This window comes from Botrytis porri (assembly GCF_014898465.1).
Source record: "Botrytis porri strain MUCL 3234 chromosome Unknown BPOR_002, whole genome shotgun sequence".
In the NCBI taxonomy this organism is placed as follows: domain Eukaryota; kingdom Fungi; phylum Ascomycota; class Leotiomycetes; order Helotiales; family Sclerotiniaceae; genus Botrytis; species Botrytis porri.
The window spans coordinates 2,829,292-2,840,996 of record NW_024066076.1 but is presented as its reverse complement, the minus strand read 5'-3'; the positions used below and the strand labels follow the sequence as shown (position 1 = coordinate 2,840,996).

The window sequence follows — 11,705 nt, the reverse complement described above, 5'->3', positions numbered from 1 at the left end:
AAAAGTTAAAGTGGTATGGATATAATTGATAGATCCCTCCAGCAAAAATAAATCGACGTCGGCATGATTCGAACATGCGCCCCCGAAAGGAATTGATTTCTAGTCAATCACGTTAACCACTCCGTCACGACGCCTGGATTGGTTTGTTGATGAATGGGTTGAGGGTTGGACATATATTGGAGAGAAATTGGGATAGTACAAGAAGATAGACAGATTTTGCTACTGAAATGTCATTGAGATGGTATTTCCACGCCGTAGATATCATTCTATTTTCCCAAGCTATGGCTCTTTTCCCGTATGATTTCCGAGTGCGTTTTCCGTTTCTTTTACCTCGTTGTCTCATGATTTTATTCACTTGTCATTCCTCATCCAGTGTGAGCCTACTTAGTCGTCCCTCATCCACCTGCTTCCGTGTCTAGTGCTGTTGGGACTCTCAATCCCATTTCTCCATCAACTTATTTCCCCGCACTCCGTCGGGGAAATCCCTCTCCCCCAAATGTGTCGTGTGAGCCCATGGTTTGAGAGCATTTTCCTGCTCGATTGTGTGCGAAAAACATTTACCTATTAGTCACGCCAGATTAGCACCTCAACTTATCTTCCCACATGTCTCCTAATATCTCCAAACCCCATCAAACATACCCCAATCCCTCCCAAACACCACAAAAAACCACACAGAAGAAAAAAAGGTAACACATACTCCACCCCAATCTCGGCCACTCCCCCACCACATTCTCAATCGTCCCCTCATCCACCAACTGCGCATTCCCCCCCATATTATCGAAAATCGTCGCCAACTGCACCAACCCCCCAATTCTCGTCTGCGTCCCCACCTCTCCCAAATCCTGATGTCGAATAATCCCCTCCACAACCAATTCCCTCTGTTCCCTCGCCGCCCCCGCATCCCTCAACACCCCATCTGCAATAAACCCCCCATAAAACTCAAAGCTCATCAGCGTCTCCTGCAAATGTTTCGGTACGGTCCCGATATCGTGGAGCAGAGCCGTGAGCGCGTAGCTTTCGAGAAATTTACTAGACGCGTTGATCGTTGTCCAGTGGGGGAATGCGTGAATGAGGATTGCGACGCCGTAGTGGTAGACGCGCATAGAGTGGTGGTAGGTTTCTTGGGGTAGTTCGCTGCGTGCGTATTCTTGAATGGTTTTTACGAGGGGGGAGGTAGGGAAGGGGAGATCGGAAATTTTGAGGGTGGAGGCGGGAGTAGAGGCTGATGGGGAGAGTTGGATGAGCTGGGAGAGAGAGGCGGGGACGGATGTCCAGCCGTAGGATTCGATGGCGCGTTGGCGTTCGTAGGTCATGGTTTGGAGGGTTGGGATTGATGGGTGGAGTTATTGTTGCGTAGTTTATGTGTATGTGTATGTGTATGTGTATGTGTATGTGTGTGTGTGTGTGTAGTTAATATGTCAATGGTAAATCAGATGTTGAAATAGAGAAGACGGTACCTAGATATTAATTGAAGGAAGGGGAAGCTCGCCTCTTATGGATGGAATGAGGGGTTCCAAGATCTAGAAGCTAGTCCGGGGAATGCTATGCTAATCTCATCATTTCAATTAAAATGCTTTACAAGCAGAGCTACAATTCATATGCCGGTAGCTTACAAATGCGCAATCGTAGACCTACCTACTTTAACACAATGTAAGATTACCTATTCGTCATCGAGATCATTTTCCACACATGTTGTGTACCGGTAAAGGCAATGTGCAATTGGAACCAAAGCTACCTACCTACCCCACATGCCGTCATTCATCCCACCTCCCCGAGCTCCCTCACTAAATCCAGACCCCAAGGCTCCCCAGAACCCCTGTCTGGTGTCATACATTATAATACATACCAGCGATCGGATTAGCCATTAATTAGTACCCACCACGCTGCGAGGTGCTTACTCCAACTTGGGGTGAATTGCGTTGCGTCTCTAAATACTACATCGGGATTTGAACATTCGGGTTTCAAATATGCATCTTCAAATGGCGATTGATTGTCTGATTGATCAGTCGCAGTATCAACTGATTTTAAGTTACAAATTCAGCATGTAAGATTGAAAGGACTAATTCGAATTGTAGGATAGGTCATCACAGCAGAGAAGCTTGAAAGACATCGTGAGATCGTAAAATCTTGCCTCAATTATGCTTTTCGTATGAAATTATTTAGGTATTGTAAGAAAGAGTATTCGACGGATAATATCCACGCTGCTGCGATACAATAGTCCATACACTCATCTGAACCATAAAACCATAACTCCACGGTGCCATGTCATATTCTTACGCACCGCTCCACAATGCATAGCACGACCTCATTTAAGGTAAATAATCCATACACGATACCGAACTCCAAATGCATGTTTCGTTTCCATCGCAATGGTATAATTGCAAGACAAGTAAAACAACCGAACTCCAACCCAATCTGATGCAACTCCAATCCATGTACGCTAAAGAACATTACAATTCCAAACTATGTAGCCCTTCTCCATTTTCTGGAACAGAAACCAATGGTTCTTGAACATGCTCCTCCAGCCCATCATCAAAGGATTTAATATCGTTCTCATCTACTGTACCGACAAAAGCACGCTTAACGAAGGCGAGCCACACTCTATTCTTCTCTTTGCGATGATGCTTCTTTTTCTTGTGCTTCTTTTGCTTCTTCTTTTCTGCATCCATATCATGATCCTCAGTATCTTCGATAGTCTCGTTCTCGGATACAGAAATTTGTTTCTTGTCATCGTTCTCACTATCCTCATCTTCGTAGACATTGGATTCTTCCAGAATTTCTCCATCTTTAACACGATCCCCCTTTTGTGGCTTATATTGACCAATCCTATGAGCCAGCTTGAGGTAACTTTTGACTGTCATATCTTTCAACTTGTAAATTGGATCGGTGAAAGTGTCATACTCGACTTCATAATGAAAGGCGTGTGGATTTGGATCATCGTCTTTTGGAATCTTTCCGCCGTGTTTACCCTTACGCCATTTCTCCACGTCAACCTCATCGTCCGACCCCTCTGATTTTAGTTCAAGATTGTTGATGTAAGTCAGATTGGCAGAATATTGAGTGTACCCAAGTAATGTTAGACTTTGAGGAGAATAAGCCGGTCCCGGAGGCGCATCTTTTGAAGGGGGCGATGGAACTATGGATCCTGGATTAGACGGTGTCGGGCTCTTGAACTTATTCTTGTCTTTCTGGTGGTGCTTCTTCTTCTTCTTCTTCTTCTTCTTCTTCTTCTCAGTAGAAAAATCGCCATTATTTGCGTAAATCGAATCTTCACCGGCATCGACGTTGAATCGATCTTCTTCTTCTTCTTGATCAAGCCAATCAATTTGTTCATCATTATTCACAACTGAATTGGACCACCTCGGCAAGTCGTCCAGCCCTGTGATATTGTACTCGATGACCCGAAGAGTAGGAAAGTAATTGGGCACAATACTTGGCCCAACGTGTGTCACCACAAATCTTTCACCCCATGGACCTCCAAACTTCTTGAGCTCTTTCTTCTTTTTGTCTCTTTTCTTGTCCTTCTTACTCTTTTTTTTATTTTTCTTCGGCTCTTTGTCCGATTCTGAGTAGTCCAATTCTTCCGCGTCAGCGTCCATGAAAATCGGTAGGTGTTTCGGATTAGGTAATCCAGACCAATCCTCTCGAAGATCACCCAAGTAATCTCCCGCAGATGAAATTGTAAACTCATCGTCCATTAGCGCGCGAGGAGGCGCAACAGATTTACCGTCAAACAATAAGATATCAATATCTTTAGTGTCATGTATCATGAAATGATCAATGTTCATGTGCCCAAATAAACCTCCGATAATAATATCCCGATACTGCTGTAGCCACAAGGTATATTTTTGCCAACAGGTCTCGTCCCAAAGTGATTTGCTGTCCGTTCGAGCAGGTGGTACATGTCCAGTAAGGATAACTTTCATTCCGCGGTCGCGCATAAATTGTAGTTGAATTCGAAGCCATTCCATATGTTCGTATCCGGGTTCTGAGCGCAATGCGCAACCATCCACAGCGGCATTATGGCTAAAAAAGTATAAAGTATTGAGACTGAAGACGGCCAATTTCTTAGGAATAACCTCGACATAATACCACCCTCCTCGTTGAAACCCATGTCTCTGCTCTTCTGGTATGAATTTATCCCATATATCTGTATACGTCTTCAACCATTTATTCGGACCCGAAAGTAAGATGTTATGTGGAAGAATATCGTTGTTGCCAAACGTTGATATAACCGGAATCGATAAATCGTGCCCATCGCCAAAAGTCTCCAGGAATTTGTCTGCGATCTTTCTATTCGTATCGAGGACCTCGTCTTGAACTCTAGGAATTTTTTCGTCGCTGTCATGTCGTGCACTATTCTGGATCAGCAACTCTCCTCGCACAAAGCCAAATCGTCATTGCGACGATTGGCTGTTCGTGAAAGCAGAACCAACCTGTCCCCTGTCCATACAACAAAATCCACGTTGTCCCTCAGATTTTCCTCTATCCATTTAAAAGTCGCATCGATAAGGGTAGGAGGAGTATCGCAATCTGAGGTTTCCGCTCCATATGTGCCAGCAGTTCCTTTGCCTCTATGGCAAGCATCGTCCTCGTCAGTGGAGGAGAATACTTTGTAGTGCGGATCTTGATGTAAATCTATAATAAGTGAGCATCGTACAGGAACATTGAATCGCAAAATAAGGATTTAACCCCACCTGTAATGTGCAAGAATCTGCCATGCAGACGTTTGGAGGCAACATGCTGATGGTGTGTAGTATCCAGGTCCTCCAATGGCACTTGCAGGCTTGATTGGGTGGTACCGAGGGGTTTGGCAACGGCAGCAGGAGAAAATTGAAGCAGACAGACTGCTATGCATATTTCGTTTGGACGCATGTTTGCAAAATCAAACTGGAAAAGAAGAAAAGAGTATGTATATCTTAGGAAAAGGAAATCATTCTCATGTATAGGTGGTATATAGAGTTTTAGGGAAAAAGGATGCCAAATTCTTCCCACGGAAAAAAATGATGAGTTGTGATTAATGACTGACTCCGTTTCCCTGTCTTTTTATGATTAAAATAGAGTAAATTGATTGTTGGTTGCTCCCCCCTCGTGGAAAGATTCGCGACCGAACGGCGGGTGCCTGTGCGATTCCAAAGCTTGGTTTCTTTCTTGGAGAGAGAGAGAAAGAGATGAGAAAGAGATGAGATATTTAATTTTCGCTTGAGCCACGACGATAATGAAGAATGAACTTGTGATGAGTTGTGCCGTCTCTCAAATATGATGAATCTTTGTCTGTTGGCTTTACGGAGTTTCGAGTTCCAAGTACTCTAGAAGGAAAGAAAAAGTTTCCTTGATTCATATAATCCTCCGCCCATACTAACTTTTGACAGTTCTGACTGCCCAGTAACTCTCAAGGTGTTTTTCTTATGTCTCACTCATCAAAGAGTCAATTGGCAGTAGTTATAGTTACCCTTCCAAAGGGTTTATCCAGCCAATCATCAGGACACGTGGATGAGTCTCGAGTCACTCTTGGTTTTGATCACCCTCTTCTAAAGCCCCTTCTAAGATGAATCCCTTTCAGTAGATCAGAGATGATGGAGAAGAGGAGAAATTTGAAAGCTTAATTCAGCACATTAACTCACGCGACAACACTTTCCCGCTAAAATGACGATATCATGGATATTTATGACCGTTAGACAGATGCAGCCTGCATCCTGATGATTGTGTTTGAGAGTGGCACGTAAAGTAATGCGACGATTATTGCGCGAATTTAATAATGTTGGTGACTACATAGATAGTATTATATGTCCTCCTTTATTATCGAGTTTCCCCCTTCCACACTTCAGTCCAAGATGCTTCCTTATTGACCCCTTTTCCATTACCGAGACTTGAAACAACTCAATAATGAATGTTGTAATGCAATCTTGACATTTTCGGGTGAGACGAGACTGATTTCAGCATGCTTTGTAGAACTTGAGATGTGCTATGAAGTGAATCTGCATGAAGATTTTCAAGTACCGGTACAGTACTGCCCAGGTGTTGACATGTGGACCCTGATTTTCCATCGCTAAAGTCGTGGCGCCCAAACCGCCATAAGTAGGTATGGTATGTATGTATGTATGATGTCTAGGTACCTGCGAGCCTACCTGAGGACTAATAAACAACAACAACTCAACTTCAAGTAGACGGATATATTTGGCCATTTTCCATCGTCGAGAGCCTTTGAAATGTTGTAAAAATATTTCGGTCGTGTCTCAACCACGATAACATGTTACAGCAGTAAATAATAGTCCATCGTTGTTCTACTATTCCGTATACATTGTTTGTATATGAGATAGAGGCTCGAACGGTGTGCTCTTATGGAGTAGGCAGATGACCGGGACCTCGGATAATACACGGGAGGGCGTCGATCCATATATCTGACTTGGTATCCAACCAAATTTCTTCAAAACATCTAGGATTGATTCATGATTACACTAAAAATGTGTCGACAAATATATCAATAAATAAGCCAACTGTCGGTATCAAACATTGATATATTGGCGTCGTGACGGAGTGGTTAACGTGATTGACTAGAAATCAATTCCTTTCGGGGGCGCATGTTCGAATCATGCCGACGTCGAATTTCTCTTTTGCCTTTTTTTTTCTCTTTTTGTAGGATACGAGAGTCATCTATTCCAGATATATGACTCTGAAATATCACCATTTCACCAGAATAGATCAGAATGTGGCAAGCAATCATCAAGATGTGAGAGGCTACTGTGTAGATTTCGAGATACAACCGCCCCCTTTCGATTTTTCGTGGTGTGGTGTGAAAAGCGTGGTGTGACACATAAACACATGCTCTTCAAGCACCTTTCGATTCAACATGCCACACATGTACAACAATACCATTCTGCTCACGCTCCCAGAAACCTGATGGTCTTAAAAGCTTTGATTAGGGCACATGGCGATAGTGCTGCAACATGATGGAGAAAGCTTGTATCAAGCACCGATTACACCATTCGATCGACTGCCCAATCATGAAATTCACATGAACAATGCTAGTTTACTAGTATAACGAATATAATTATTATTAACACCACGAATATATACAAAGCTGTTGGGTGTGTGTGTTATGACTGGATACACAGGCAGCCTCTACCGTCCAAACTTCTTCAACTCGAGATATCTCAGTGGTGGGAACACAATGGCCGTGAAGCCGATACCGAGCCAATCTCCAATATCACCACCATACTCACCACCAATCATCAAAGCAATAGGACCGGTGTACCAGATTTGATACATTCCTACGATCGCGCCAGCAAATCCAATCAAGAATGATAAGAGGGCTGCATATCCGATTGGTAGCTTGGTTCTGTCGTTATAAATGGACCAGTCGAACGATTTGCCTTGGAGTTTGTGAAAGATGAAATATTCCTCGAGACTGATGGTAATCCAGGGGCAAATCCAATATGCCATCATAGGAAGGAAGTTCTCGAAGACGGTGTAAAGCTTGTTGCGACCACAGACGGAAAGGACGAGCTGGAGTGCTGGAGTTAGCATCATGCACAGATGAAAATAAGATGATGTAGAATGAGCTTACCTCAACTGCTGTGATGAGAACACACCAGAACCAACGAGGGATCTTGTTTGCCCAGCGTCCGAGTACCTGAATGGTCAATGCTGCACTGTAACTACATGGTGCGTTGTTGGTGATGGAACCAAGGGCAAGAATGACGACACAGAAGCCGCCGAATCCTCCGAGTCTGCCATAGCACTCATAGAGAAGCGCACCAGACGAGATGGCATAGGCGTCGCTCCAAGCTGGAATGTTTGGAACTCCGGTAGCGATACCAACTCCAACTATGTTGGCAAAAATTACAGAGGTCCAGATGCCAGTCCACGTGGATGCAAATGTTATCCATTTTGGATAATCTTTGGGATAGTAGACGTAAAAGTCGGCACTGATGGCGGTAAATCCAATGATACTAGCGAATACCAAGGCGAAGAACGAACAACGATTAGCGTTAATGGTTCCGGAATCACCAACGGAGACTGCGTGGGTATCAAAATCCCCACCAGTGCAACCGATCAGTACGAACATAACAATCGCTTGTGGGATATATCCAAATCTATTTATTTGTTAGGATCTTGATCATCAATCTTCGAAGGACGGCGGTTATATTTACCTTTCGATTTTGTTCAGGTACTCGATACCGAAAGTAGCGACTAAACCGATGCAGATTGCGGCAATGACACATCCAACAGCCAAACTCAAGTTCCCTCCGTTGACGGCTGTAATCATCTGACCAGTGATGATACACCCAATCGTACCAAAGCCTACTTGCTGAACAACATTGCAGCAGCATGCAATTTTCGAGGGCCAATAACCCATGAAATAACGTCCAATAATCTATCAAAGCGCAAACATTAGCACCTAGTCAAACAAAAAAGAAATGAAGAAGCATACCTGAGTTCTATTGCCACTTTCTGGTCCATAGGTTGCCATATACGCGATTGATGTCGAGGCGAGCGCATTCGCGAAAATGACAATGCAAATACAATCCACCCAGCCGAGTCCGTAAACCAAGGGTCCGAGCAGCCCAACAATAATGTTCATGGCTTGCAAATTGATACTGAACCATAGCGAGAACATGTGGAAATAGTCGTGAAGCGGACGCGGCACATGTTTCTCGTTGTCAGCTACACGGGTGATACCACGAGCTTCCAGTCCCCAGATTTGCTCCAATTTGACGCTCCAGTAGCTCAAGCCTCGCTCGGAACCAGAATGTCGAGAACTGTCATTCTCAGCATCGATTGTAGATTTCCCATCGCGGTCTGTGGAATTGTCGGCGGCGGTATGCACTTGTACACCCTTTTCGATATCATGCTCTGTAGCAGCCTCCATTGTGAAAATTCTCAGGGCTCAAAGTCGACAAACAACGAAGAGGAAAAGAGTTTGACAATTGAAGGGTGGAAATGCCGGTAGGATAAACAGCTACCATACCACTGGAATTGGGCTTATTTCCTTTCGTCAATACTCCACCAGTTCGGCGACCGCGCCTAAAAGGTTTGCATTTTCGGCCGCCTCTCACGTTAATAGAGTATATAGTGTAGAGCATGCATTGCATAAATGGGGTATGGACAAAATATGGCATCCCGATTAGACAATACATGCGATAGTTCGCGAGTGGGCACATCGCTTGAAGAAATTTGGCATTTAGCCGTGGTGCGGTGTATGGGGCCGATCCATCGAATTTCCAGGGGTTTGGCAGGGTTCTCTTGGCCAGACCCCAGATACAAGGGTGGCAAAGAGATAAGTGACATCTGATTTCAACACGTATAAAATCTTGCTATAATTTAAAAAGTGGATTGGCTATTCTACGAAGTATTAATTTTTATTGCGGTCAACCCATCTTGTCGAGAGGTCCTCGACAGGCGAGCTCGCATGCTAATTTCTACCCCATTGCACGGTGAGGAGTTGTATTCCTAATCCTCTAATACTGCTAAAGCACAGACGTGGCTTTTCACTGTACGGAATTAAAGATCATGCTGTTTGATAGCTTCATTTCGAACATTGAGCTAAACAGCAATGATTAAGGACACCGAGGCTTGATTCAAGTGATGTCAACATCAAGGAGACAATAGTACGGTATCCGCCTGACACCAGGAGTAATTTTTCCATTGATATTTCACCTCGATTTCATCTCCACTAGTGTAGCTTGCAGATTGAAACTTGTCCAATTGTGCGAATCGTACAGGGCACGTTGTAAAGATATGAGCTAGTTCCTCAAAATATCTTCTCAGTCGAAGTATCTCTCTAATATTGCACAGCTCCTGACCCATATCAACGCTCCCTCAATGCTTCAACGCACAAGTGTTTTAACAGAGGGAACAACAGACCCTCGAATCCCCTTGGTAAATCTCGGATCTTTGATTGGGAGGATTACATCATGTGTCTCAATTTTGTGTGTCTTACTTCGTCTGTTCGCGTAATGGCCGCCTCGAGATTCCATATTCTCTTCCCAGACTGATCACTGGAAAGGGATATCTGTGTTTGGAACTAGACACTTTTTGTAACTGTTAGCTGACATGGCGTGATATTTTCTCTACTAGATTCTGATTCTCTTTCTCGTGACGACTGCAGCGAAAGGATCTCAACACTACTGCTAGTCTCAGTTTTCGACTCCAGCAATATTTTCTGGGAACTGATATTCATTTACCTATCTTCAATTTATATAAGGAGCTTTGGAATTCGGCAAGCTTTTTGCGTGTTTAGAAAGGGATGGGATAGGTACAATGACTTCTTGCTGCGGTGTCTGTTTACGAAGCTTTGTGAAATGTTACTGTCATGGCGATGTCGAGTCTATGTTTCCTATGATACGTTTCCTTTCTTTCTTTAACCTGTTCGGATTGTCTATGCAGTCTTTATGTCAATCTCAATCTCAGCCCCTCAAGATCTCTCTTATCTACCTCAGTTGGTATGTTGACGAAATCTCTACCTCGACAATCGTAGCCACTGTTCCATATCTATGGCTCCTAGTAGCTCGAACTCTGATGTCAGGGCCTTCGACGCAAAAGTCTTCGTTGGGGGAGATATAAAAATCTAAGATACAGGAGGTTAGGACGGTCAATTAGTTTCATTATATGGAAAGTGTGGATGATATATGAGGCGAGTGTCTTTACGAATGCCGAAGAAGAATAATTGGGGATGAGACTAGGCTAGTGCCGTCACAAGACATGACGGCAATGCCAAGAGAAGTCGGGTTTCGGATGTGGTTCGTTAATCAGAGTACAGGGCCACGCCACGGCGCATACACAGTACTATGTTTCATATATGTGACTTGGAATATTCCCTTCGATATGCCGACTCCACTCCAGCCACACACAGAAGCAATATTCAAGCAAACTCTCTTCAGCCAACTCCTTCCAATTACTACTTCTCAATAACCAAAATCCCATAATTGGGAATCTCCCTATAACTCTCCAACTCCTGCAAACTCGCTCCTCCCTCTCCCTCCCCTCTCAACCACCTCTCCGGCACCTCCGTAACCCCCCACTCCAACTTCCCCTTCAACCCTGCCTCGCGCGCGCACTCCTCATACACCTCCCTCCTCAAATGATAACACTCAAACTCTAACTCCCCCACCGGCGTATCCCCACGCACGCGAAAATAAATCCCCTCCTCCACATCCCGAATATGTTCATACACCAAATATCCACTCCCACCCCTACTCATCGGTCTCGCGCTCGCCTCCGCACTCACAGACCCCCGCGGATCAGAAGTCGGCGGTACAGTCACCCCTACAAATCTCCCCCCTTCTTTCAAATTCATCGCGATATTGCGAAACATATCCACCAGTCCCCGTCGATCCCCCGCATAATTCAAAAGCCACGCCGCAAACACGATATCGAAGGCTTCGTCCTCGTCGCGAAAGTATGGCGTCGGAATAGAACAATCGCCTTGCATGTAAGAAATGTTTGCGAGACGCGGCGCGGATGAAATCATCACGGTGCTGATGTCCACCCCGAGAACGGATTGCGCGCCCCAGGTTTGGAAGGCGTGGGTGTAGAAACCGCTGCCGCAGGCGAGCTCGAGGATTCGTGCATTGTGGATGTATGGTGTGAGTGCGCTGTGTACATTTGAGCGCTCAATCAAAGCGATGGAGGAGGTGCGGATGTAGTCGTAGGGGCGTTGGATGGTGTCGTACTGGTGGCTGGAGTTGGTCATGGTGGTGGGA

The 11,705-nt window shown here is 44.7% G+C and overlaps 4 protein-coding genes across 4 annotated transcripts; all 4 read right to left on the bottom strand.

The window, feature by feature from the left end:
- Positions 1–107: 107 nt before the first annotated feature.
- On the bottom strand, positions 108–1,400 carry EAF01_001832 (uncharacterized protein). Its single transcript, XM_038910082.1, has 2 exons — positions 698–1,400; positions 108–561 (listed from the first exon to the last, which is right to left on the bottom strand). The coding sequence occupies exons 1-2, from the start codon at positions 1,311–1,313 to the stop codon at positions 434–436; spliced, it is 744 nt and encodes a 247-aa protein (XP_038774894.1). The 5' UTR covers positions 1,314–1,400; the 3' UTR covers positions 108–433.
- Positions 1,401–2,450: 1,050 nt separating this feature from the next.
- Positions 2,451–4,875, bottom strand: EAF01_001831 (uncharacterized protein; the record flags this gene model as incomplete). The annotated part of the gene is made up of 3 exons (XM_038910081.1): positions 2,451–4,356; positions 4,437–4,638; positions 4,698–4,875. 3 exons carry the CDS (start codon positions 4,873–4,875, stop codon positions 2,451–2,453), a joined length of 2,286 nt encoding a protein of 761 aa, XP_038774893.1.
- Positions 4,876–7,122: 2,247 nt separating this feature from the next.
- EAF01_001830 (uncharacterized protein) lies at positions 7,123–8,872 on the bottom strand (the record flags this gene model as incomplete). Its single annotated transcript, XM_038910080.1, has 4 exons — positions 7,123–7,506; positions 7,568–8,096; positions 8,154–8,377; positions 8,435–8,872. The coding sequence occupies 4 exons, from the start codon at positions 8,870–8,872 to the stop codon at positions 7,123–7,125; spliced, it is 1,575 nt and encodes a 524-aa protein (XP_038774892.1).
- Positions 8,873–10,900: 2,028 nt separating this feature from the next.
- Positions 10,901–11,695, bottom strand: EAF01_001829 (uncharacterized protein; the record flags this gene model as incomplete). Its single annotated transcript, XM_038910079.1, has 1 exon — positions 10,901–11,695. The coding sequence occupies one exon, from the start codon at positions 11,693–11,695 to the stop codon at positions 10,901–10,903; it is 795 nt and encodes a 264-aa protein (XP_038774891.1).
- Positions 11,696–11,705: the final 10 nt, after the last annotated feature.

What these genes read in the sequence shown, in the direction of transcription:
- EAF01_001832 (XM_038910082.1), bottom strand. Translation starts at nt 1,313, where the DNA reads ATGACCTACGAACGCCAACGCGCCATCGAATCCTACGGCTGGACATCC. An exon ending in GTGGCCGAGATTGGGGTGGA is followed by an intron (nt 562 to 697) that starts GTATGTGTTACC and finishes CGTGACTAATAG; the next exon opens with GTAAATGTTTTTCGCACACA.